General features: G+C 35.7%; 1 protein-coding gene across 1 annotated transcript in view; it reads left to right on the forward strand.

The window, feature by feature from the left end:
• Positions 1-23,151, forward strand: part of LOC123662535 (metastasis-associated protein MTA3) — a 99,569-nt gene that overhangs the window by 37,666 nt on the left and 38,752 nt on the right. The window contains exon 3 of the mRNA XM_045597379.1: positions 15,350-15,457. Coding sequence (XP_045453335.1) covers positions 15,350-15,457 — 108 coding nt within the window. The remainder of the gene's footprint in view (positions 1-15,349; positions 15,458-23,151) is intronic.

Raw genomic sequence — 23,151 nt, forward strand, 5'->3', positions numbered from 1 at the left:
TATACATCTTAAATTTCAAGTCTCTTACTTCAAAAACATGGGACTTTCACACAAACTTCCAAGCCCCGTTTTACCCCCTTAAGGGTCGAATTTCGTAAAATTCGTTCTTAGCTGATGTCTACGCCCTATAAGGAGCCTTTCTGCCAAATTTCAAGTTTGTAACTGTTATAGTTTCGGAGATTTCGTGATGAGTGAGCCAACCTACTATCCCCCGTTTTAACCCCAAAAAGGGGTTGATTTTTAAAGATACATTATTTGGACACCTTTTCACTATCTATAGAGCTTACATTTGAAATTTCAAGTCTCTTACTTCAAAAACATAGGACTTTCATAGAAACTTCCAACCCGCGTTTTATCCTCTTAGGGGTCGAGTTTCGTAAAATCCGTTCTTAGCAGATGTCTACGCCCTATAAAGAACCTACCTGCCGAATTTCAAGTTTGTAGCTGTTATAGTTTCGAAGATTTCGTGATGAATGAGTCAACCTACCTAACCCCGTTTTAACCCCAAAAGGGAGTTGATTTCTAAAGATACATTATTTGAACACCTTGTTACCATCTATAGAGCATACATTTTAAATTTCAAGTCTCTTACGTCAAAAACATGGGACTCTCATACAAACTTTCAACCCCCATTTTACCCCCTTAGGGGTTGAGTTTCGTAAAATCCGTTCTTAGCGGATGTCTACTTTCTATAAGGAGCCTACCTGCCAAATTTCAAGTTTGTAGGTGTTATAGTTTCGGAGATTTTGTGATGAATGACCTTTCGCGTTTATATATATTATAGATTATAGATAAAATAAGACACCCGATATTTTATTTAATATAACTTCATTTTATCATATTTTTATCCGAACGAATGAAATATGTAACGAATAAATGTACAACTTCATAAGGAAGACTAACCTGACTTTTCAACAAAAGGTCATGAAAGTCAGTATTACAGTAGAATAAAAAAAAAACTATTAAAAATAATCATTATAGAACCGTTTAATTACCTTACCTTTGTTTTACAAATGTAACAGTATAATAATCAACCCCTGCTTGGCGCATTGTCGCCCTAACACTCCTCGCCTCACCGCCGCTATGAAAGCATCTTGGAGATTTCAATTCACGCTCGGCCCATCCACGCCTCGCCTCGCCTGTTTGAAAACACCTTATTAGTTGGTCTACTATTTAACAGAATATCATTTAGTCTACGTTTCTTTATTTTAAAAATTGTATAAGAAAACATTTTGTTTTTTTGAAATATCAGGAAGTAATTTTTGCAGCGAATACATTTTATTATTTTTTATTTCACCGTTTTTATATAGATACGGCCACTTCATGTTATAATATTTTGATTTTATTTTAGTGTTTTCGTGTGAAATCTTAAATCGTGGAAGAAAATACATTAATTAAAATTATGTAATAACTTATTTTGTAATTTACACAATAATTATCGTACAATAACGATTTTCTACTTTCACCTCGCCATAATGCGGTTTTAGCTATTGCACTACAGCCTGGGAAATTGAGGATTAACTCCTAGTATTTGCCTTGGACTTGGTTTTATTAGGCTTATATTATTAGTTTTATTAATACTTTTATGCTTACTGTATGAAAATATAAATACCTATATGAAAAAAATAACTTAAAGATCATAATTGAAATGTAATGAAAGGCTTATTATAAATGTAGAAAATACCCGCGTTTTTACTTGTTTATGTTTATGCTTGCTACCTTTATGAAAAAATCGTCTGCATTGGTGAAACCTTCGTTTAACAGGCACTCTTACGAAACAGCATTATAGACGTAATTTAGTCTTATATAAGCGCATCGTACTAGAATCAGATCATCCAAGATCATTAGCTTTGTCGTACATTCGTTTCAACCTTTGGTTTCCTGATTGACTTACCAGTATTAGGTTTTAATGATCCTCTTTTCTTGACCCGTTTATTTTATTGCAATTTTTATGACAAAATTTGTTTTATTTGGGAATTAATTTCAATACTTGAAGCACGGAAGATAAATCTATACTAATAATTGTAAAGATGAAAAGCGTGTTTGTTTGTTTAAACGCTCTAATCTTAGGAACTGCAGGTTCGAATTGAAAAATTCTTTTTATGCTATATAGATAGCTCATATAACGAGATTATTTTTTTCCCTCAAATTAACACGTGTGAAACAAAGAGTAGCTAGTGCTGACATAATCGGATAAAATGGACGATACCAATTATTGTCAACCGCAGTCACCGTCACCGCGTCATGCTAGTTCATTTTGTACCACATTGACACTAAAGCGCAATATTTCGCACTTTCTTCCGTCTAGACACGTCACTGTTTGTCTTCTATATTTGAAATAATTTGTGGTAAACATATTTATTTCTTTTCGATGTTCATTTGTCAGTTCTGATTGTTGATAAAAAAACTGCATATGAAAGAAAGAAAAAACTACAGAAATAATAATTCTAGTTCACATCAGTATAGTTTTAATACATATAATAAATGACTTTTTTAACCGACTTCCAAAAAAGGAGGAGGTTCTCAATTCGACTGTATTTCTTTTTTTTTATGTATGTTACATCAGAACTTTTGACCGGGTGGACCGATTTCGACAATTTTTTTTTTAATCGAAAGGTAGTCTGTGTCAATTGGTCCCATTTAAATTTATTTGAGATCTAACAACTACTTTTCGAGTTATATCTAATAATGCGTTTTTACTTGACGCTTTTTTCGTCGACCTACGTTGTATTATACCGCATAACTTTCTATTGGATGTACCGATTTTGATAATTCTTTTTTTGTTGGAAAGGAGATATCCCTAGTTTGGTACCATGATAAGGAAACCAGGATCTGATGATGGGATCCCAGAGAAATCGAGGGAAACTCTCGAAAATTCGCAATAACTTTTTACTGGGTGTACCGATTTTGATAATTTTTTATTTAATCGAAAGCTGATGTTTATCATATGTTCACATATAAAATTTATCGAGATCTGATAACCACTTTTTGAGTAATCTTTGATAACGCGTAGTTACTTGACTATTTTTTCGTCGATCTACGTTGTATTACTCGTCGATGTAATTGAAGTCGGTTTTTTTTTCGTTTGCGAGCAAACAATTATTATCATCAAAAATAACAGTAATATTATATTAATCATCAAAATAAAAGTGGATGATAGAATGGTTTTATTATTATTATTTCTTAAACTGTTTTCCATAACGTTACCTATAGTGAAAAATACTTGTTCAGCTTTTGATAAAAATGATAAGCGAAATTGCTTTTTTTTTCAATTAATTTTGGTATGTGTTAATAACCACGTAATATCTATTGCGTAAAGAAAAATTTCTCAATTAATTATGCCAGTGAGAAGAAGGCCGCAGAATAGCACGGTTCCCATGGCGCTCCTAATGAAGAGCGCAAACAAGTCCACGCTCTAGCGAGCACCGGGCACCGTTGCGTCCTGTGGTGACGTCAGGCGCGTCGGTGGCGGCCCGGCACGTGGTCGGGCCGGAGAAGCCGCGGGCGCATCGAAAGTGAGACCGCGAGGGGGAGGGGGGGACACGGTTACACGCCGGGTCGGCGAACCCCGCGCATCCAACCGATCCGCACTTGTACATGACCGTCTCATTGTTTCGATATCCGCACCACTTCATCTAACCACAAACGAAAACAACAAAACCTATTATGGACCGTAGAGTTATTCGTTATTAAATGTACAAAATGCTAATAAAATAAAGTCTATTTGAATATATATCATTCGTTTTTATAAAAAAATGATGTGCTGTATTCGCTGCTACAACAAAATTGTGCAAGGCTTACTGGAGTTCATAAAATTGTAATAACTGATTCTCTAACTCCAGTGACAATATTAGAGAAAGCTATTCATGAGTGTTTCTTGCAATTATCTAACGGAAGTGAGCAACTGAAGCGAATATCCGTTTCTACCTGCGCAGTAATCAGTAGGTAACAGACTCGTTCTCAATAATGCGTTATGAATATTATGACTTTAAAAATGCATTTTTCTTTCATTCATTGTGTAAAATGAATTCATACACCAAATACAGTAGTAACGCAATAGAGTAATAAACTTGACATGACATGTATGTCTAGAGAATGTCCTACGGTTGGCGGATTAATTCACTATTACATCAAAAAAGAACATTTGATCAACAGCTAGTTTTGTTTCGTGGTTTTGTTCGTTTCCTCGCAGCTTCCTCGCGCTTTTCTTCGTTCGCAACCTCTTCAAAAGGTTCGTAGAAGATCAGCAAACCACATCCATGCAATCAACTGCTCCAGTCTCTCAAACCTTCGTATTTATTATTATTCATTTTACGGAAATAATCAAATCAGTTATCATTTATTACTACTATTAATATTATACTAAATGGACACAACGAATTAATAAAGATTTTTAAAGATTTTTAATTAGCTTTTAGTATCTATACTCGCAACAATAAATATACATACACTAAATACATTTTTGTTTTAGGTAGTTATTTCAACCTTAGCGAAGCGGCATTATAGAGAATATTATATTATGAAAAATCGACGGCGACGATCAGCCTCGGTCGTAGTTTCGTGAAATAAAAAATAAAAAAAACGATTCGCCTTCACAACGTAGACAACCTTACTTAGTCACGTTCACTTAAAATTAAATATTTAATTGTTTTTCGTATGTCGACCGCTGACCGTTGGAGTTATTATATTTGGACACGAAGGTCGAGCACGAGTTTTGAGACTCATCACGCCTCGTGCCGTTATCTATTCTTCGCAAAGATAAGCTCGATACACGCGATTTTGTCTCCAAAATACTATGTCGAATTGTCGACATCGTGACACGTGTCTAAAACCCCGTGTGTAAAAACTCCCCGGAATTTCAATGAAGCATCTAGACATCAGTAGTTTTGCACAATTCCCACAGACACGAAACTAAATACGATTTTATTAACATAAATATAATAGACGTCACGCTCGGATTCACCCGTGATGAGCTTTGTTACTTACTAGACTGGTAGATATTTCTGATAACTGCTTCCGTCTTACGATAGCGTCTTATTTTATAGACTAAATTAATAATCATACTTTCTAACTCTAAAACTATGTTCAAATGGTTCCCCTACTAAGATTAGGTATTTCTAACTTACTAACGTTTCTACAATAGACGGAAGATATATAATGATAGATCTTGAACACAATTTATCACAAGTCTTAAGAATTGTTGTTTAATTTTAAGACGTTGAAATATAAACGCAACAACAACTTTCAATTTCACACATTTTAGTTTTGTTAACCGACTTCCAAAATGGATTTAATTAGTGTGTACTTGAAAACGAACAAGTGTTAAAATATTTAAAAAAAAAAATATATTTTACTTCAACTGGCTTTAAAAGTGCATTTGATTCTTTATGCAAAACTTATTGTTTAATTTATACAAATAAATTAAATTGGAGTGTCTGTTTGTAATATTAAAATCACCGTTTTTTACTAAATACATATGGATGTATACACAGTTTATATACAAAAATAACGTTTTTTACAATTTTTGTGACGCTAACCTCTGAAACTGCTGGGCCGATTGTGACGGAACTTTCAATGACACATAGCTGAAGTAATAAGGAGTAACTTAGACTACTTTTATTTTAGAAATTTATTTCTTTTGTAACTGGGAAATGAACAATATTTTTTTTTTAGTTCCACGCGGACGAAGTCGCAGGCACAGATAGTAATTGATAAATTGTTATCTATAGATACTAATATAAAGCCGTAGAATTTGTTTCTTTATTTGAACGCCCTAATCTCAGGAACTACTTATATTTTTGTATTTCATAGTACATTTACCGAGGAAGGCTATAGAGGCTACATAATATTTTAGTACGTTTGATTTAATCAAATTAAGGCGGGCGTAAATAGGCGGAGCACAGCTAGTAAAAATACGCTTCAGCCTGTAATAACCCACTGCTGGGCATAGTCCTCTTTCCGTATGTAGGAGAAGGATCAGAGCTAAATCCACCACGCTTTTTTTGATATCGCAAGGTGAACCCATTTTCATAGTGTGATATCCAGGATGCCCGGGTAGGCATTCCTAGACCATATGTCGGCTTCAGTTGACAAAAACCCCTGCGTGAGCCTTCAGCCGCATTAATTGGAGGGTCCCGGATCTGCAGGCAACAGGATCCCTCCAGCGACAGGCTGGCCTCGGCGAAAAGACCAGACTTCTCCATGGGACTGTCCGGCTCACCTCTGAACAATCCCGACGATGCCAAGTCTAGCAGGACCGGGTTCCCATCCCGTCCCGACACGGGCACAAGGGCGTTACTGGAGGCGCATTAAGTAGTGCCTCTTACGCACCCCCGTTCGTCGCCTGCGGACGGAGGCCTCGTCGGCGGCCTCCTCTCTTATCCGCTCGTCACTCTCCTTCTGGGACATTACTGTCTCGCAAAAGGAGACCATCGCCTTCCAGGACTCGTCGTCGCCAAGCATCGCGGTGATAACGCTCGGCAGTGACAAGTTCCCTCCGAGGACTGTCTTCAGATTGTGACGCAGTGCCGCCCATCTCGGGCACACCTCGAGGGTGTGCTGGGCAGAGTCCACCGCCGCGCCGCAATCGTGACATCCAGTCGTCGGCTCACTTTGGGCCGTCCGACACAAATATTCATCAAAGCAGCCGTGCCCGGTGAGAACTTGCGTCAGACGGAAGGTGAGGGGCTTACACTTACGGCGCATTCACCGCTCAAGGACCGGGTGCAAGGCAGCCGTTACGCGTGTGCCATACGGCTGCTCCACCAGGTTCTCCCCCCACATCTGCATTAACGCTTCTTGCCCCATACGGCGTACTCGTAGGATTCCGTCCAACGTAGGGTTCTCACCGAGAGCCCTCCTACCCGAGACGTATGAGTAGGTCTCGACAAGGACCTCCGCCACGAGTTCCCACGGGGTTTCACCGGCTAGAGCAGTAGCTGCAGCCCACGATACCGTACGGTACCCCCGGATCACCCTCACCGCGATAAATCCACCACGCTGCTCCAATGCGGGTTGGCGGATATAATATGACCCACCATGAGTAACGATCGCTTTCGCGGGTGTACATGATAGCAACCAGGACCGACAGCTTAACGTTCTCTCTGAGGCACGATGGGAATAATCCACGGGGAAGGACTAACAACCAGACCGGAAATAAATATTTGTATGACCACAAATATCCACTCCGAGCGGAAGTCGAACCCGTGACCGTCGGATGTTATTTAGGCGCCGTCGACATGGCACAGCACTATTACACCAGAGCGGTCGTTTAGTATAAATATATAAAACATTTAAAAATAAACCAAAACAGAAACCAAGCACGTCCAAGTTAGGGACATATCAGAAGAGATGTGCGTTGTTCTACAAGACATCTATATCTAAAGCCTTAACCCCATATATAAATATGGCATTACACACGTGACGTTAGTTTTTCGAACTACAATGTCAAGATTCACTAAGTACTACTGAATGACCAGGCGTTCTGAATTACTGCTTATCGTGTTTTCTCGGGTGTACCAAACTATCTTATGCGTTAGTTTATTTTTATTTGCATTGTGTGTGGTTGACATTCTAATTCTCAATAAAATGGTGGGGGTTTTTCGTTTCGATTATTTAAGATGTCAAAACTGCGTAACTGCTACATATAGAGTTCGGTTTCTACCATACACATTACACAGAAATTACAATGTACTAATGAAAGTTATTCCAGGACACGCCGCCGGCTGCTGCTTAAAAAAATTGCCATCGTTTTTAAATAATAACAATAATAATAATAAATATAAAATAAATTCATTTTTGGACCAAATACTTTACAATTTCTTAACCCGCCAAACTGAGTGATAGTTTATCGGCGGAATAAGAAAACGCGAGTCTTAGATTAAAGCATACAGACAGCGGGAAGCGACTGTTTTATACTATGTAATGATTATGTTTGACAACAATATTAATCTATAGAAATATATATATGTCTTTATGGATTTAATCTATTTTTATGCGTAGTTAAAAAAAATGGATTAGGCACGCTTTTTCTATATAAACTATAAAGGGGGTGATAGACGTGCGAACTTAAAGTACGCGGTTTTTAACTGTGTCTATCACCCCCTGAAGTGTGCGAAATTTCATACTTCTCCGTTCGCGGAATTTTCGTAAAAAAGGGTACAAAGCTTTTGCTTCACCTATTAATATATAGATTTGTGTCAAATTTACAGTTTTAAAGAAACGTGTAATCATAAACATAGTATAATAAAATTCGGCTGGCACTGTCTTAAAAAGTCTACATCTTATCATTAAAAGTTTATGAATATTTATATGTGTCTAAAACTCTAGGCTACCATAGCCATACACCATAGCTGTAGGTCTTTTTTTTATCAAATTTCATCGCTTAATACTAAACAACTAACTTAAGAATCACAGCAATATTTACCGAATACCGAATTTTATTTATTAACTCTCAGATTTTAGGATAGTTAAGTGAGGAACAGATTAAGTGAAAATTACAAAACTTGAAAATATGCCAAAGTGATCCTCTCTGTGAAATTTTAAACTGATGAAGTCTCAAGAAGAACCTTTTTCTTCACCTGTTCCAATCGCGAAAAAATAAAAACTCAAAAAATTCGCGAGGTCACTAAATCAAAAAATGCCCTTAAGTTAGTCAAATAATAGTTTGTCTACAATCTAACCTTATCAAAAATATGCCATAAAAGTTACGGTAGGTTTCACACTATTTCATTTCCTATATTTTTCATACTACTGACCTCAACGTATCTTAAGGGATAAACTCTAGCGTTAAAGTAGGAGTGGCAAGAAAGGTTAAAATTGCAAAGGGGTCTTAAAAATGGTAAATACATAATTACATAGAAAAATATTATGAATTTATCCGCTTCTTGCGTGTGCGGAAATCCACAACCGATACTAGACAGAGTTCTGCAATTGCCGAGTACAAGGCATGTGCTGACATCCCTGAGTACCTATGAATGTGGTTGATGTCTTGAACATTCTTCATGATAAATCCACCCGGTACTAGGGTTTCCGCTATTGTTTTGCAGAAGTTGCATTTATCTTCCTTACATTTACGTAAATAGCTGTACCTCGACCGCGACACTTCAGGATTTTTAGAAAAAATAAGGCTTAGCAATGCCCTGGGTTTTCATCTTATAAATTCTCAATTTAAACGCAAAATTTAGTGTAGAAGAATAACAAACATCATTACATTCGTCGCAATTAAAAATATGAAGTAGAATAGAATTGGAAATCTTCGTTTCTCGCAAACGTTTTCTTTTGTTCCTTTTTATAAGCTTGGGGGCAAAATGTTAGGGAGGGAACTTCGTTATTCTTGTTATCTAATGGTTGATCGAAGTATTGATTAAATAAAAATTATTTAGTCCTTGCGTGTAGTGAAAAAAAGATTATTGATGTTTCACCAAGATTAAACTATAAAATAAAAACCTGAAAAAAATAAGAACGATTTTAACGCTTAGCGTTATATAATCAAGCAGGGGTCACTCGGTCTCCCAAATGTCGTCCCCGCGAAGTTGAGAACAGTCATATCCTATCGATTTGTTAAGATGGCGTGCGCGGAGTGGGGGTGTGGGGAAAGCGGGGGTGGGTGGCAGCCTCCCGGCGCAGCGTGCAGCTTGCACCTGCCCGGCCGCCTGTAGCCCTGTATCGCGGCCTAACCGCGACACACTAGCGACATCTCATCGCTCTCAAAACTATGCGAACAAAGCACACCTCCCGGTATACTGGATTAAGTGTCTTATAATTTTGATACATAATGCTGTTGAAAAAATTGATGACTTCACAACTTGTCATTTTTGTAAAACCTTCGTTAAACTTTCGCTAAGTATGATATCCTGATAAGGATTGAGGTAAAATTCTTTTTAAAGAAGTCGACGGTAGAATCCACGCGTTATATTTTACGCAACCAATTTTCAAAAAAATGTTTCTGACATGTGTGGTTGTCAAAATAAACGGAACTTTCAGTAAAATATAGGCAAAGACCATGACAAAGTGAACGTGTGCAAGAACTTTCCTCGAGCGGGATCTCTGAGGCCGAGCCCTTTTGGCCTCGTTCCATTCTTAGTGACCGTGAACTCAGTTGAAATCGAAATATCCTAAGGAAACTAGGTTTTCAAATAGTTAGTAGGATTCTTCTTGGAAGATTTGATGAATAGTATAGAGTTATCACATGTTTTACTTTAAAGTTTCTAATAGAAAATTTAAATATTATGACTATGATTTTTGAAGTTTCTAATAGAAATTTTATGTATTATGTATGGACTACCTATGAAATTGCCGTTTCGTCGTACTGGCTATTTAAAAACTAAAAAAAATTCTAATTATTTTTATTTTAAAAATATAGAATTCTTTGAATATAATTAGTCATTTGTTTAATGGTTAGCGTTCTGTTAACATCGCATTTGTAGGTTTTTCGTCATCATGGATGTTAAAAATTCGAGTGATTATGGAGTATGAGTTCCGTAGTAGCAAAGCGGCAGAAGCGGCACGCAACATCAACGACGTTTACGGTGCGAACGCTACTAACGAGCGTACCACCCTTTATTGGTTTACTCGCTTTCGTTCCGGAAATTTTGACCTAAGAAATGAACCACGTGGTCGGCCGAAAATGTTGGTCGACAATGACGAATTAAAGGCGACTGTGGAGGCTGATGATTCTCAAACTACAGCTGAATTAGCAGCAGCTTTCGAAGTTAGCACTAAAACAATATTGGTCCATTTGCGTCAAATTGGCAAGGTAAAGAAGCTCGTCAAATGGGTGCCTCACGAATTGAATGAACGCCTGCGCGTAATACGTGTCGAGATGTGTCTTGCACTGTCAAACAGACACACAAACGAAGGCATATTGTATTGCATTGTTAATTGTGACGAAAAATGAATTCTATTCGACAATCGCAAGCGCTCAACTAGTTGGTTAGATCCTGGTTCAGTACCTAAACAATGCCCTAAACGAAAAATGACCCCCTAAGAAAGCGATGGTGACTGTTTGGTGGTCTAGCGCCGGTGTAATTCATCACAGCTTCTTACCAAACGGCATGAGCAATTCTGCAGATGTGTACTGTGAAGAACTAAACACAATAATGGGGAAGGTCGCACGTCTCCGACCAGCTTTGGTCAATCGCTTGGCTCTGCTGTTCCTGCACGACAACGCGCGACTTCATACTGCACAGCATACGGTCGCCAACTTACAATAGCTGGGGTTGGAAGCTCTCCGTCATCCACCGTACTCACCAGATCTTGGCCCTACAGACTTCCACTTTTTCCAGAATTTGGATAACTTTTTGACAGGAAAAAAATTGAATACCCGAGAGGCAGTACAAAATGCCTTTGAAGAGTTTGTTGCCTCCCGTCCAGCAGAGTTTTTCAAGAAAGGCATCAATAAGTTACCACTACGTTGGCGAAAATGCATTGAAACCATGGGTAATTAGTTGGAATAATAAAAATAAAAAATTTAAAAAAAAAGTGCGTTAACTTATTTCATCAAAAACGGCAATTTCATAGGTATTTCATACCTATTATAATCTTTATTTGCGTTAACAATAAATAACTACGGTAAAAGCTCATTCTGTTATTTAGATAGGTTATAAAATGCTATAGGCGTTATACGCCCGCCCTCAAGAGCGGCCGCGACCCGATACCTACTTTGAATGTAGCTCTTACCACAAGGTCGGAAGCACAAGGTATAAAAATATTACACTTACTTATATTCTAAAACAGATACCGATTATAATTATATTAAAAAAAAAAAAAAAACAATGATATTTCAACGCAATGTCCTTATTTTTATTATTTTTAAAGTAAAATAATTGATAAGAAATAAATTAAACTCGTCGATTTTCATAACCTGAATTGGGCATGGAATATCTTTGTTATAAATTCGCGAACAATTTTTTTTTTTAATTATTAAATTTTATTCTTCAAATAATTATATACAAGTATAATAATCAAAAATTAAGCATTTTAAAGCATTTTATATTACAAATAAAGTCACTAAGTAATAAATGCAAGTAAATAAACAGATTGGCCCACATTGGGCCCTTGTTGGGTATGGTCGCGGTTAGGCATTGCCAGGGCAGGGTACGTCGAGCCGCTTTGATAGGGCGACGCGCCTTTCGACCGAGCTCCGGGACTGAAGCACTCTCAAGGTCGCAGACGAAACGAAGAAGATATCACTTTTTTATTATGTCACTAGTAGATATATAGTATAAGTTTTAAATAACGTTATACATTGTTTTAAAGTTGTTTTATTTCTAATTTTTTTTTAACGTGTCTTACTTTACGTTGAATATTAATATTAATATCATTCAGATTCCACACAAAATGACATCTTTCGCATTTAACATGGTCCTTAATAAAATTAAAAATCGAATCTTTCATGTGACGAGCAAACCGTTAATTGTTTTTTTTTTTATACGAGTGTCGATACCTAATAACAAAAATATAATGTGACTTATTAACCTCTATAAAAGGAGCTAGAAGCGTGGTAGTACTATTTTCGATATTTATTTTACCGAGATAAATTCAGGAACGACTCGTGTCCCTCACGAGGTCTCCTGTGACCGACAAGCTCCCAAGGTCGCAGACATTACGTACTGAAGGTACTTATTATTAGAAGGCACGCTATTTAATTTTTGATTTAATCCTAATAGGGTACCAGATAGACGGTTATATATTTCTAAATTATTTCGATAAAACTGCCAGCGTTACGAGGCAATATGTAGTAATAATGAGGACTGACCGAAGCTAATTGAATTCTGTCCGAGTTATTTTCTTCAATATAATTATCTCCTCAATTATATTTTATTATCAATGCAATTTTTCGTGACATGTATGAATCCTCTATTGGGCGTCCTTCCGAATATATATATATATATATATATATATATATGTTCGGAAGGACGCCCTGAAAGTACTTATTATTAGAAGGCACGCTATTTATATAATTTTTGATTTAATCCTAATAGGGTACCAGATAGACGGTTATGTATTTCTAAATTATTTCGATAAAACTGCCAGCGTTACGAGGCAATATGTAGTAATAATGAGGACTGACCGAAGCTAATTGAATTCTGTCCGAGTTATTTTCTTCAATATAATTATCTCCTCAATTATATTTTATTATCAATGCAATTTTTCGTGACATGTATGAATCCTCTATTGGGCGTCCTTCCGAATATATATATATATATATATATGTTCGGAAGGACGCCCTGAAAGTACTTATTATTAGAAGGCACGCTATTTATATAATTTTTGATTTAATCCTAATAGGGTACCAGATAGACGGTTATGTATTTCTAAATTATTTCGATAAAACTGCCAGCGTTACGAGGCAATATGTAGTAATAATGAGGACTGACCGAAGCTAATTGAATTCTGTCCGAGTTATTTTCTTCAATATAATTATCTCCTCAATTATATTTTATTATCAATGCAATTTTTCGTGACATGTATGAATCCTCTATTGGGCGTCCTTCCGAACATATATATATATATATATATTAACCCTTTAAGATGATAAATATTTTATCAGACTATTTTATTTTATCTTTTCTATTTGAAAATGAGAAAAATGTTGTCATAAACGCAAAACTTTATGTTTTCGTAGGACATAATGGGAATGTGTGGTATCGGTATAAATAAAATTAAACCTGATGTAAAACATGTACATAAGCGATGTACCAGGCAGGAGCTAGAAACTGCAAAGGGCTAAGCAGCTCTAGATCAGATTTAAGCCTATTTTCTATCACATCAGACACACACGCACACCCGCAAACGCGCACGCGCACACACATACACACACGCACACACACACACGCACACACACACACGCACACACACACACGATTAAATTTTATACTCCTAATAGGTGGATAATCAAAGATTTATAAATGAGTGAGTACAATCATAATAAATTCCATCACAATGACATAACATAACCGATAATAAAACAGTTTAGTTTCACACATAATATGTACTATATAATTAACCGACTTTCAAAAAAGGAGGTGGTTCTCAATTCGACTGTATTTTTTTTAAATGTATGTTACTTCAGAACTTTGACTGGGTGGACCGATTTCGACAATTTTTTTTTTAATCGAACGGTGGTGTGTGTCATTGGTCCCACTTAAATTTATTTGAGATCTAACAACTAGTTTTCGAGCTATATCTAATAAGCGTTTTTACTTGACTATTTTTTCGTCGACCTTCGTTGTATTATACCGCATAACTTTTTACTGGGTGTACCGATTTTGATGATCTTTACGTAGTTACTTGACTATTTTTTCGTCGATCTACGTTGTATTACTCGTCGATGTAATTTAAGTCGGTTTTTTTTTTCGTTTGCGAGCAAACATAATTTTTAAAATGTTCATAAGCAAAAGTGACATCGATTTAATTAAGGTCAATCTGTAAACACAATTGCTATTGTCTTTTTGTCTGTTATTTAGGAGTTTGTGAAATATAATTGTGTTATAGTATAGTTGAATTAACATTTTCATAATAATTTACTAATTACATTAGACCAGTGCTTTTTAGCCTTTAAAAATGGTAAAAAGATAATATTATTTTTTTTAAAAAGTAAACATATTTAAAATTAAAAAAATAACGCCCTTAATTTATTATTTCTTGCGTTTTCGTTGTATTCTCTTTCTTTTACAATGCGTTTCATCTTACTCAGTTTTTTTTTGTTTCAAAAATTATCGGCATTGGTCTACATTTACCAATGACGACCAAAAAGTATTTTTTACATAATGTTCGAATCTATATAATACTATAAAAATTGAAAAATTATGTTGTTATACACTAGGTACTACTCAAAGCCTTTAATGATAACATCACTAGACTAGTACTAAATTACTAGCAATATAGCGTCCCGCCTAGGATTCGATATCTATATCTGCAGTGGTTATAGCAGATCATTAACTATCAGTCATTTCAAATTTAATGTTCGTAAATTTTTCTAAGTTTGAATCTCAACAAATCAGTCTGTTATTAATCACTGAAAAAAACATTCGTAGGCTGCTGGACTAATATACACAGGGCTGCAGGTAGGCAGAAACAGAAACAATAATTAATGGCGTTGCAGTGGTATGAAAAAATAGCTTGCGACTCATTAATTTTATTATTTAATAACATTACTTGAATAAATTATTCACATCTGTCGAAAAAAAAAACTGAAAAATAGTTTTACATCAAAGCAATCTCCCCGCTCTCACGCGGCCCCCGCGCTCTTATAAGGAACAATTATAATATATCTAATAATTAGTATATTATCATCTAATTTAGATTTTATAGAGAATTGTGTTATTAAAATGGCTATGTGTTACAGTGGCCCAGTCAGAAGACTCACCGGTTGCGATGAAACTTAAGAAAATATGCCTTAAGACGCCGATAGGCGAGGAACAGGCGGCACAAGCTGTTCTCGACCCAGCGATAGGTAAGTGTAATGCTCAGAATCGCTTTTCATAAACTTTGGATTAGTTTCATGTGTGATAGATTCTCAAAAGCAATTTCTAACTAGCGACGCGTCCCGTCTTTGCACCGATGTGCAATTGATTCTTTAGTCGTACAAAGTGTATGAAGAATTATATTTAAATTTATCACAGATGGTTCAGTTTAGGTTAAGTATAGTCACAATATTTTTTTTTTTATATTTAATTAAACTATCCAAAATGTATGTGAGTAGTGACATGCAGACAGCAGGTGTTTTAATTAATAATTAGTCTACTAAACACCTCAATAAGTTTTTCGAGTAAAAAGTAAACGGGTACCGGTTCCGTTTGATAGACAACCAATACCTCGACTTTCTTAAATTAAAAACGTGCTAAGTACATATTTGTATTTTAATTAATAATTAAGTTTTGTACTTGTATGTATCTATCTCGTCTTAGCGATTTTTGTACTGTAGATGTAGCTGTTTTGACAAAGTTGTATAAATTAGATTTTTTTTTGTCCATAAATATCTGTGTATGTAATAGCCTAATACTTCGCGAGTCGCTAGCAACCGATATGTAGTTGTCAGTTGGTTGAATTGTGCTTTTATTTCCCACCACAGCGAACATTAAAGTCATGATGTCATCGATTTAATTGCGACGGTCACTTTATCTATAATCTATAATCTATAATCTATAATATATATAAAAGCGAAAGGTCACTCACTCATCACGAAATCTCCGAAACTATAACACCTACAAACTTGAAATTTGGCAGGTAGGCTCCTTATAAGACGTAGGTATCCGCTAAGAACGGATTTTACGAAACTCGATCCCTAAGGGGGTGAACCGGGGGTTGGAAGTTTGTATGAAAGTCCTATGTTTTTGAAGTAAGAGACTTGAAATGTTAAATGTGTGCTCTATAGATGATGAGATGCTGTCCAAATAATGCATCGTAATCTATATATATAAAAGAGAAAGGTCACTGACTCACTCATCACGAGAACTCAAAAACCGCTGGAGGGTTCATCCATCCAGGATGGACAAAGATGAAATTTGGCAGGGAGGTAGATTATAGTTAGTAGACGTCCGCTAAGAACGAATTTTGCGATATTCCACCGCTAAGGGGCTTAATTGGGGTTGATAGTTTGTATGAAACATATAAGTTCGCCTGATAGGTTATTTATACTGCTGCCTGAAAATAAAACTAAGAATGTGGTGTATAGAGAGGTTTTATAAAAACAACTATTAAATTATACTAAATTGTGCCTTTTAAAAAGTTACTTAGTGTGATAAGCATTTCAAGTAACTGAAATAAAACAATAATTTGCGTTAAACATCTTAATAGTAATGCATATCTTTATAACCACGCGGATGTAGTCGCGGGCAACAGTTAGTGTATTATAAAACAGTCTCCAAAACTGTATGTGATAGATTCCCTCAAAATCTACTGAACGGATTTTCATGCGGTTTAAGAGGAAGGTTTACGTAACGGCTAAGCCGATTTTGATGAGAGTTTCACTGGAAGTTTGCCGGGAAAACTTTGTGACACTCTGATTTCAACGCGGGCGAAGCCGCGGGCACAGCTAGTTACTTATAAAAACGACATCGGTATCACATTGGAATTATACCGATTAATCGATTTTTCGAATATCGTACAGGACGTACGACGTTAGTCCTATAGATATAATTAGAAACACATACATATGTAACGTAATCATAAGCTCCGTTGTTTAGATTTTTCGAGAATGTATTCCAGAAACAGTTTATCGTGTCGAGACCGCCACGTGTACGAGCGACTGACATCGACAGGCGAATAAAAATGTCCTTGTGAACGTATATTAATTTTGGCGCAACGTAACGTGGCCGGTGCATAGGTAGCCGTGTGCCTGTGTGCATACATTACACACAATCGTGAGCAGGTCGTTAATGGTATAACGTAGATCTGTTGTGTGGTACGCGAGAGGAATAACCTATAATTAGATGCGCGTACACCAATCCTCGGCTATGAAACTCGGAACACGTTCACTCTATCCGCATAAATGTTTGATATTGAGCAGTCTTTAAGCTTGCCGATTTTGTTTTCGTTACAAATTACACTTTGAAATATTTTCCGATATTGAATTCGCGTTCTTTTTATAGGAAGGTGATTTTAAACGAAGAACATTTGCTTTTTTTATACTCGTTTGCACAATTTTATTGATATGTCTACGTTTCTACTAATATCTACTTAATGTACTATTACTTTTATTTCTGGAGTAAATACGATTTTATTTTTTGGTCAAAAACGATTTTATATTATAGAGAAACTCTATAATTGGTTGTTTTACATAATCTTAAACGTGACAACAAAACATGATTATTTTTAAGTTCATTAACTGAATTTGAATTGCAGCAAACTTCTTGTTTTATCTTCTTGTTATCTTCAACGATAGGACAAATTTTGTCGATCGATTCTATTGAATTATTTAAGAGTAAGTCAGATTACATTTAAGAGAAAACCAACGTATTTAAGAATGCATGACTACGGTAATAGGTTTTCGGAAGCTGTGTACTCGTATGTGTTGAAGGACGGACAGTGCTTTGGTGTCACAGGTTATAGTGGTGATGGATGTGTTATATTATGTATGGCTTGGAAGCCCGTCTCTTGGCCGCAAATTACAATAGTTACCCATGAACTGAAACATAAGAAAATTGAACCTAATGGATGTATCCATTATATTCTTTGTTTATATAATTGACGGGTTGAAAAATATTTTGTTTGAATAAATTTCCTTGAACTAAAGTAGATGATAACACCTACATAGGGCAATGCAAGTACGCGTATCGTTTTGTTGCAAATGCATTGTGGTCATATCATGAGTCGATGGTGTGGTACTGGTTCAGTCGCGGACGACGCCGCTACTCGTTATCGCAGCCCGGGCCGCGGTCTCGGCGGGCGGCGACAGCGTGTGTTTCTCCGACGTGCGTGCCATTGCAGCTCTCCTCCACCGGCGGTAATTTGATTGGGCCCGAGCTGTCACCTATGCGCCGCAGTCGCCCGGCCGTCGCTCGCCGGCTATCGATTAGAGCCCCCCGCCCCGAACGCCCCTCGCCACCCGCGAACCGGATCTCGTCACGCCGCCATTGTGTACCGCGACGCTTAAACGCATTCGTTTCTCCCGATGCGAAAACGACGCATTCCTTCCGCGCGCCCGTCCTCCCCGCCCCGGCGACCACGCCGCACCGCGCGGCGCCTCGCAGGACCGCACCGATCCTCTCATTACACATTTACAGTTTTACCTTTCGATGTCATTATTATGTTATCAAGTCTAAGAAAACCCTGACTTCAAAACAAAATTTCTTATTTTTGTTTTCAATATCCATTACTCTGAGCTGTCATGCTGGCGTAATGAACCGTTTTGTCTTTAGGTATACTTAATATTAATAAATAAATAAAAAACCTTAAAAACTGCTTGGAAATTTTAGTAAGACCTATGTAATTATTATAAAATGTACTTGATAAAGTTTTACGGCGTAAGTGCAACTTTGTTACCACGAGCGTAATAATTTATAACGATACTCCGTAGAAGCAACGCCACCTACCTTCTCTATTTACCTCTTGCCTTCAAAACGAAAAAAGTAACTCTTCGAAGTTATAATTATGTATACATTTTACTTTACCTTTGTGACATTGAAATCTAATAAGCCTACATATGTTATACTTTACCCGAATAATTATTTTGGGAGTAAAAAGTCAAATATAGTAAGAAAAGAAAAAAGGTTCAATCATATATACGCAGAGAGACTCGTACATAAAGAGTAACTAATACCTAATAAAGAAATAAACATTTAGTTTCACAAGTAGTCTGTGGAAATATAAGTACATAGAAAAAAAAATACATTTAATCTGTACCTAAATCATGTGGAAACGCTTAAATACCTTTAAATGTTATATCATAAAGATTCTATATGTTCTTAGACGCAAAAGAAGATTAGATTTCACAAAAATTAAAGCGTTCTCATGCAATAGCAAATAATATTAAAACTTAATCTTGATGCTCGTAGAATGATGTAACTCTGTTTCAAATATAGTATAGCGATAATTGAGATTTTCTACAGTATATGTGTACATAGATAAGATAAGCACTATATGACGCTTGGAAAAGTAAACGTGTGCGTCTACTCAACTCTTATTAGTGACCAATATCGACGAACAAGATAACGAAATATAGAAAATTAATGTTTTATTTCTACGATTCTTTATAATCTTTTTTCTATTTAAATGATTTCAATTATTTTTCCATTTAATGATGATTGCAAACAAAGATTATGATACGTCTAATATGTGTAAGGGGAATAGAAGGAAATATCTTGCTCGAAATTTGGAGCAGCCCGACTAGGGAAGTACCTTAAACCATACAGAATCACAGTGCAATAATTCTGCTCTCAAATAGTGTTGTATTCCTATTGGTAGTTAAAAGCTCTCGGATATGGTAGGTAATACGCTTCTGGTATACCTAGAGTTGCAGGCGTCCCTAGGCTCGAATAATCGCTTACCGTCAGGCGGACAATATGCTTTCCACACCCCCGTGATATAATAAATATCTTTGAATAAATATTGTGGGAACTATTCAAGAAAAGTACAGGTCCAATTGTTGTTTAAACTTATCTAGGGCAAGGTCGGGTAATTAAAAAGAATCAGGTAATCAAAGCAGTTTAATGCAAGGTCCGAAGGCTACACATCTATGAAAAATCGAAATGCTCCATGTCCTTTCCGACATAAGGCGAGGTCTTCTTATGACGAAAAAAAAAAAACAAAATATGTCTATAACTATGTAAGATAAACTAATCTATAAAGAAAAATAAAATTATAAATACGCTTCAACCTGTAATAGCCCACAGCTGGGCATAGGCCTATATCCCCATATAGGAGTTTAATTCACCACGCTGTTCCAATGCTGGTTGGCGAAAATATTCCTTACTATGAGTAACGATCGCTATTAGGTGTATATGATAACAACCGCGACCGACAGCTTAAAGTGCTCTCCGAGGTACGGTGGAGAGACCCACATGAACTAACAAATAGACCGGAAATAAATATTTGTATCAACAACCAGACTGAAAACAATATTCCAACCTGAGCGGAATTTGAACTCGCGACCGTTGGTGCTTAGGCGCCGCCCAAACAGCACATGCACCATTACACCAGAGCGGTCGTCTGGTCAAAATTATAAATGTTATCACAATTTTTCGAAACATAAATGTCATGTTTGTTTATTTATCGATTTTTCCATTCACTTCACTCACATATAAATAAGCTCCGATCCTTCTCCTCCATGAAGCAAGAGGCCTATGCCCAGCAGTGGAATGTTACAGGCTAAATCCTATACATGAGCATTCCTACAAACGGTATTGCATTTATGTGTTATACTGCGGTCACTAATATAATTGAAATCCACTAAGGTCCATTAAATAAGCTAAAACACAATACCTGTGCAAAGTTGGTCAAGAGTTGGATTTCCTGCCGGATTTCAAATTTAGAACCGCGCCAACCTTTGGGAAGTTTATCACAATCTTTATTATCTAGATAAAAGCTGATGTTCTTTAAACGACTGGACAGATTTAGTGTAACAGCTAAGAACAATCAACAAATCAAATACTCAAACAAAAAAAAAACATAAAACATTATCGTTACATCAGTTTGGAAGCTACGATTTACAACATTTAATAGATATAGTCATCAAACTATAACACTCCATTCCGTGTCTTTGTGTGTTTCTGTCAATGTTTCTTCAATATAATAAGCAAGGTGTGCAAGTCCTATAAAATTTAAATTAAAATAAACATGAATGATTTAACAGAAATTCTAAAACAACCGTTACGTATGCAAACTAAATGAGGAGAGTGGATGTTCCTGTCCCTTCTCTTTCGAAGGAGATGAGACCTTTACCAAACAGTGGGTCATTAACAACCTATAACGCAAAAAAAATCTGATTTTAGTTTATGAATACTATTAAAACATGACACTCGAAAACGAACAATTTAATGTTTATTTGAATCTTCTTATTTCCAGTCCTTGAATAATTATATTTTTGTTATCGATACTAACTTATTGCTTTTAACTGTTTCAAAAGTTAATCAACCCTAAATAAAATGACATGCAAAAAGAATAACAGAATTTATTATATAGTTTCGAATAGCCAACCTTTTTTTTTGTTGTTGAACTGTCAATAGTGGAGGTTTTGATGTTTACGCTCTTTTTCCAGCTGTGGTTGCGTTTTAACTCCTGCAGTACTCGTATGTTTGAAGCGTCTGCAACTTCGTTATTTAAAGTTACCAGACATCGAAAAAATAACTAGAAATATCAATTGTATGATTTTTGTCCATCAACTCGTTCACACGAGATATACATTTTTTCCAAAAAAAGGAACTTAAGTATTATTTTTTTATGTCGAAATCGAGTTTTTTTTTGTGTGTGACCTAAATGACAATTGTTATTGTTATGAATACGTTTAATATAAGGAAAAGCGAATTTATTAAAAAAATAATCTGAAATATTTCTAAAAGTTAATTATCTGAAACACTAAAGTATAAAAATTTTAGGTAGGTATGCAAACGTAATGGCCTGCAGTGAGTGGTACTCGTGCTTTTGTTTGAACTGTTCATTTGGTATTACAATACCATAAATGCCGTAAATGTACGTACAAAATATTTGTGTATATTCTTATATGTGAGTAATTAAACAAAAGAGGCCGTGGACAGCGTGTATTTTTTGTGTTTGAAGCGCTGAACAACATAGAACGTGATCACCAGCTTTTTCTCGCTTAGCTTCCAGCTATATTAACACACAATGTGGGCTATTATAATAAAGATCAGGCTTTTTCGAATATATATTTAAAAATTAAACAATACAATTTTAAGTCAAGGTATTCTCAGCATAGAAAATTCCAAAACCGAAATAATGTCTTAAATACTGTATAATAAAACGTCGTATAATTGTCCATAATCCATTTGCTTGCCCATAATTTTTTTTTTTTTTTTCATGAGAAGTGCAATGAATGTATCGTGGAAAATAATACCAATTACTCGATAATAATTGTAGATAATTTATTCAAGCCTCAAACCAATTTTCTTCCTATCTGTCAATGTCAATATATATATACTTTCTATAAATAATTTATATTTATTACCGACCTAACAAAAAGTTTATTACATAAATAGGTAAAGATTTTCTGTGCCTTAAGCTTTTTTTCATTAAAACTAATGAATAATAATTATTCAATGTACGTTGTTTAAGATATTGTACTGCTTTTAGTAAAAATGTCGTATATTTCTTTCTTATTTATTATATTTCGTGAAGAAATCATAGCATTTTCTGTGTTAATGTTTACTTTAAAATTGTTGTACAAGTAGTTTTTTCCCTTTTTCAACGGAATCTTTCACCTATAAATCCTATTTGCACTCCATCACTTTCTATTGTAAATTATAATTTCTTCCTACTAAAAAACCCACGCGGAGGGCTCTTGGTGACGTGTTCCCTCCGATCCACTTAAATCCCGCCCTTTTGTAATAATGGTTTTGAATTTTAAATATTTGTTGGCACAATAATTACTGAACTACGTTATAATCACGAAACCAAAATTAAATAAGTCTCCGGAATTACCAATCCGATTTGACTTTTTTATATTTAGCATGTTTAAATTTCGGCTCTAAGCAG

The sequence above is a fragment of the Melitaea cinxia genome, chromosome 18 (assembly GCF_905220565.1).
Source record: "Melitaea cinxia chromosome 18, ilMelCinx1.1, whole genome shotgun sequence".
Taxonomy (NCBI): Eukaryota; Metazoa; Arthropoda; class Insecta; order Lepidoptera; family Nymphalidae; genus Melitaea; species Melitaea cinxia.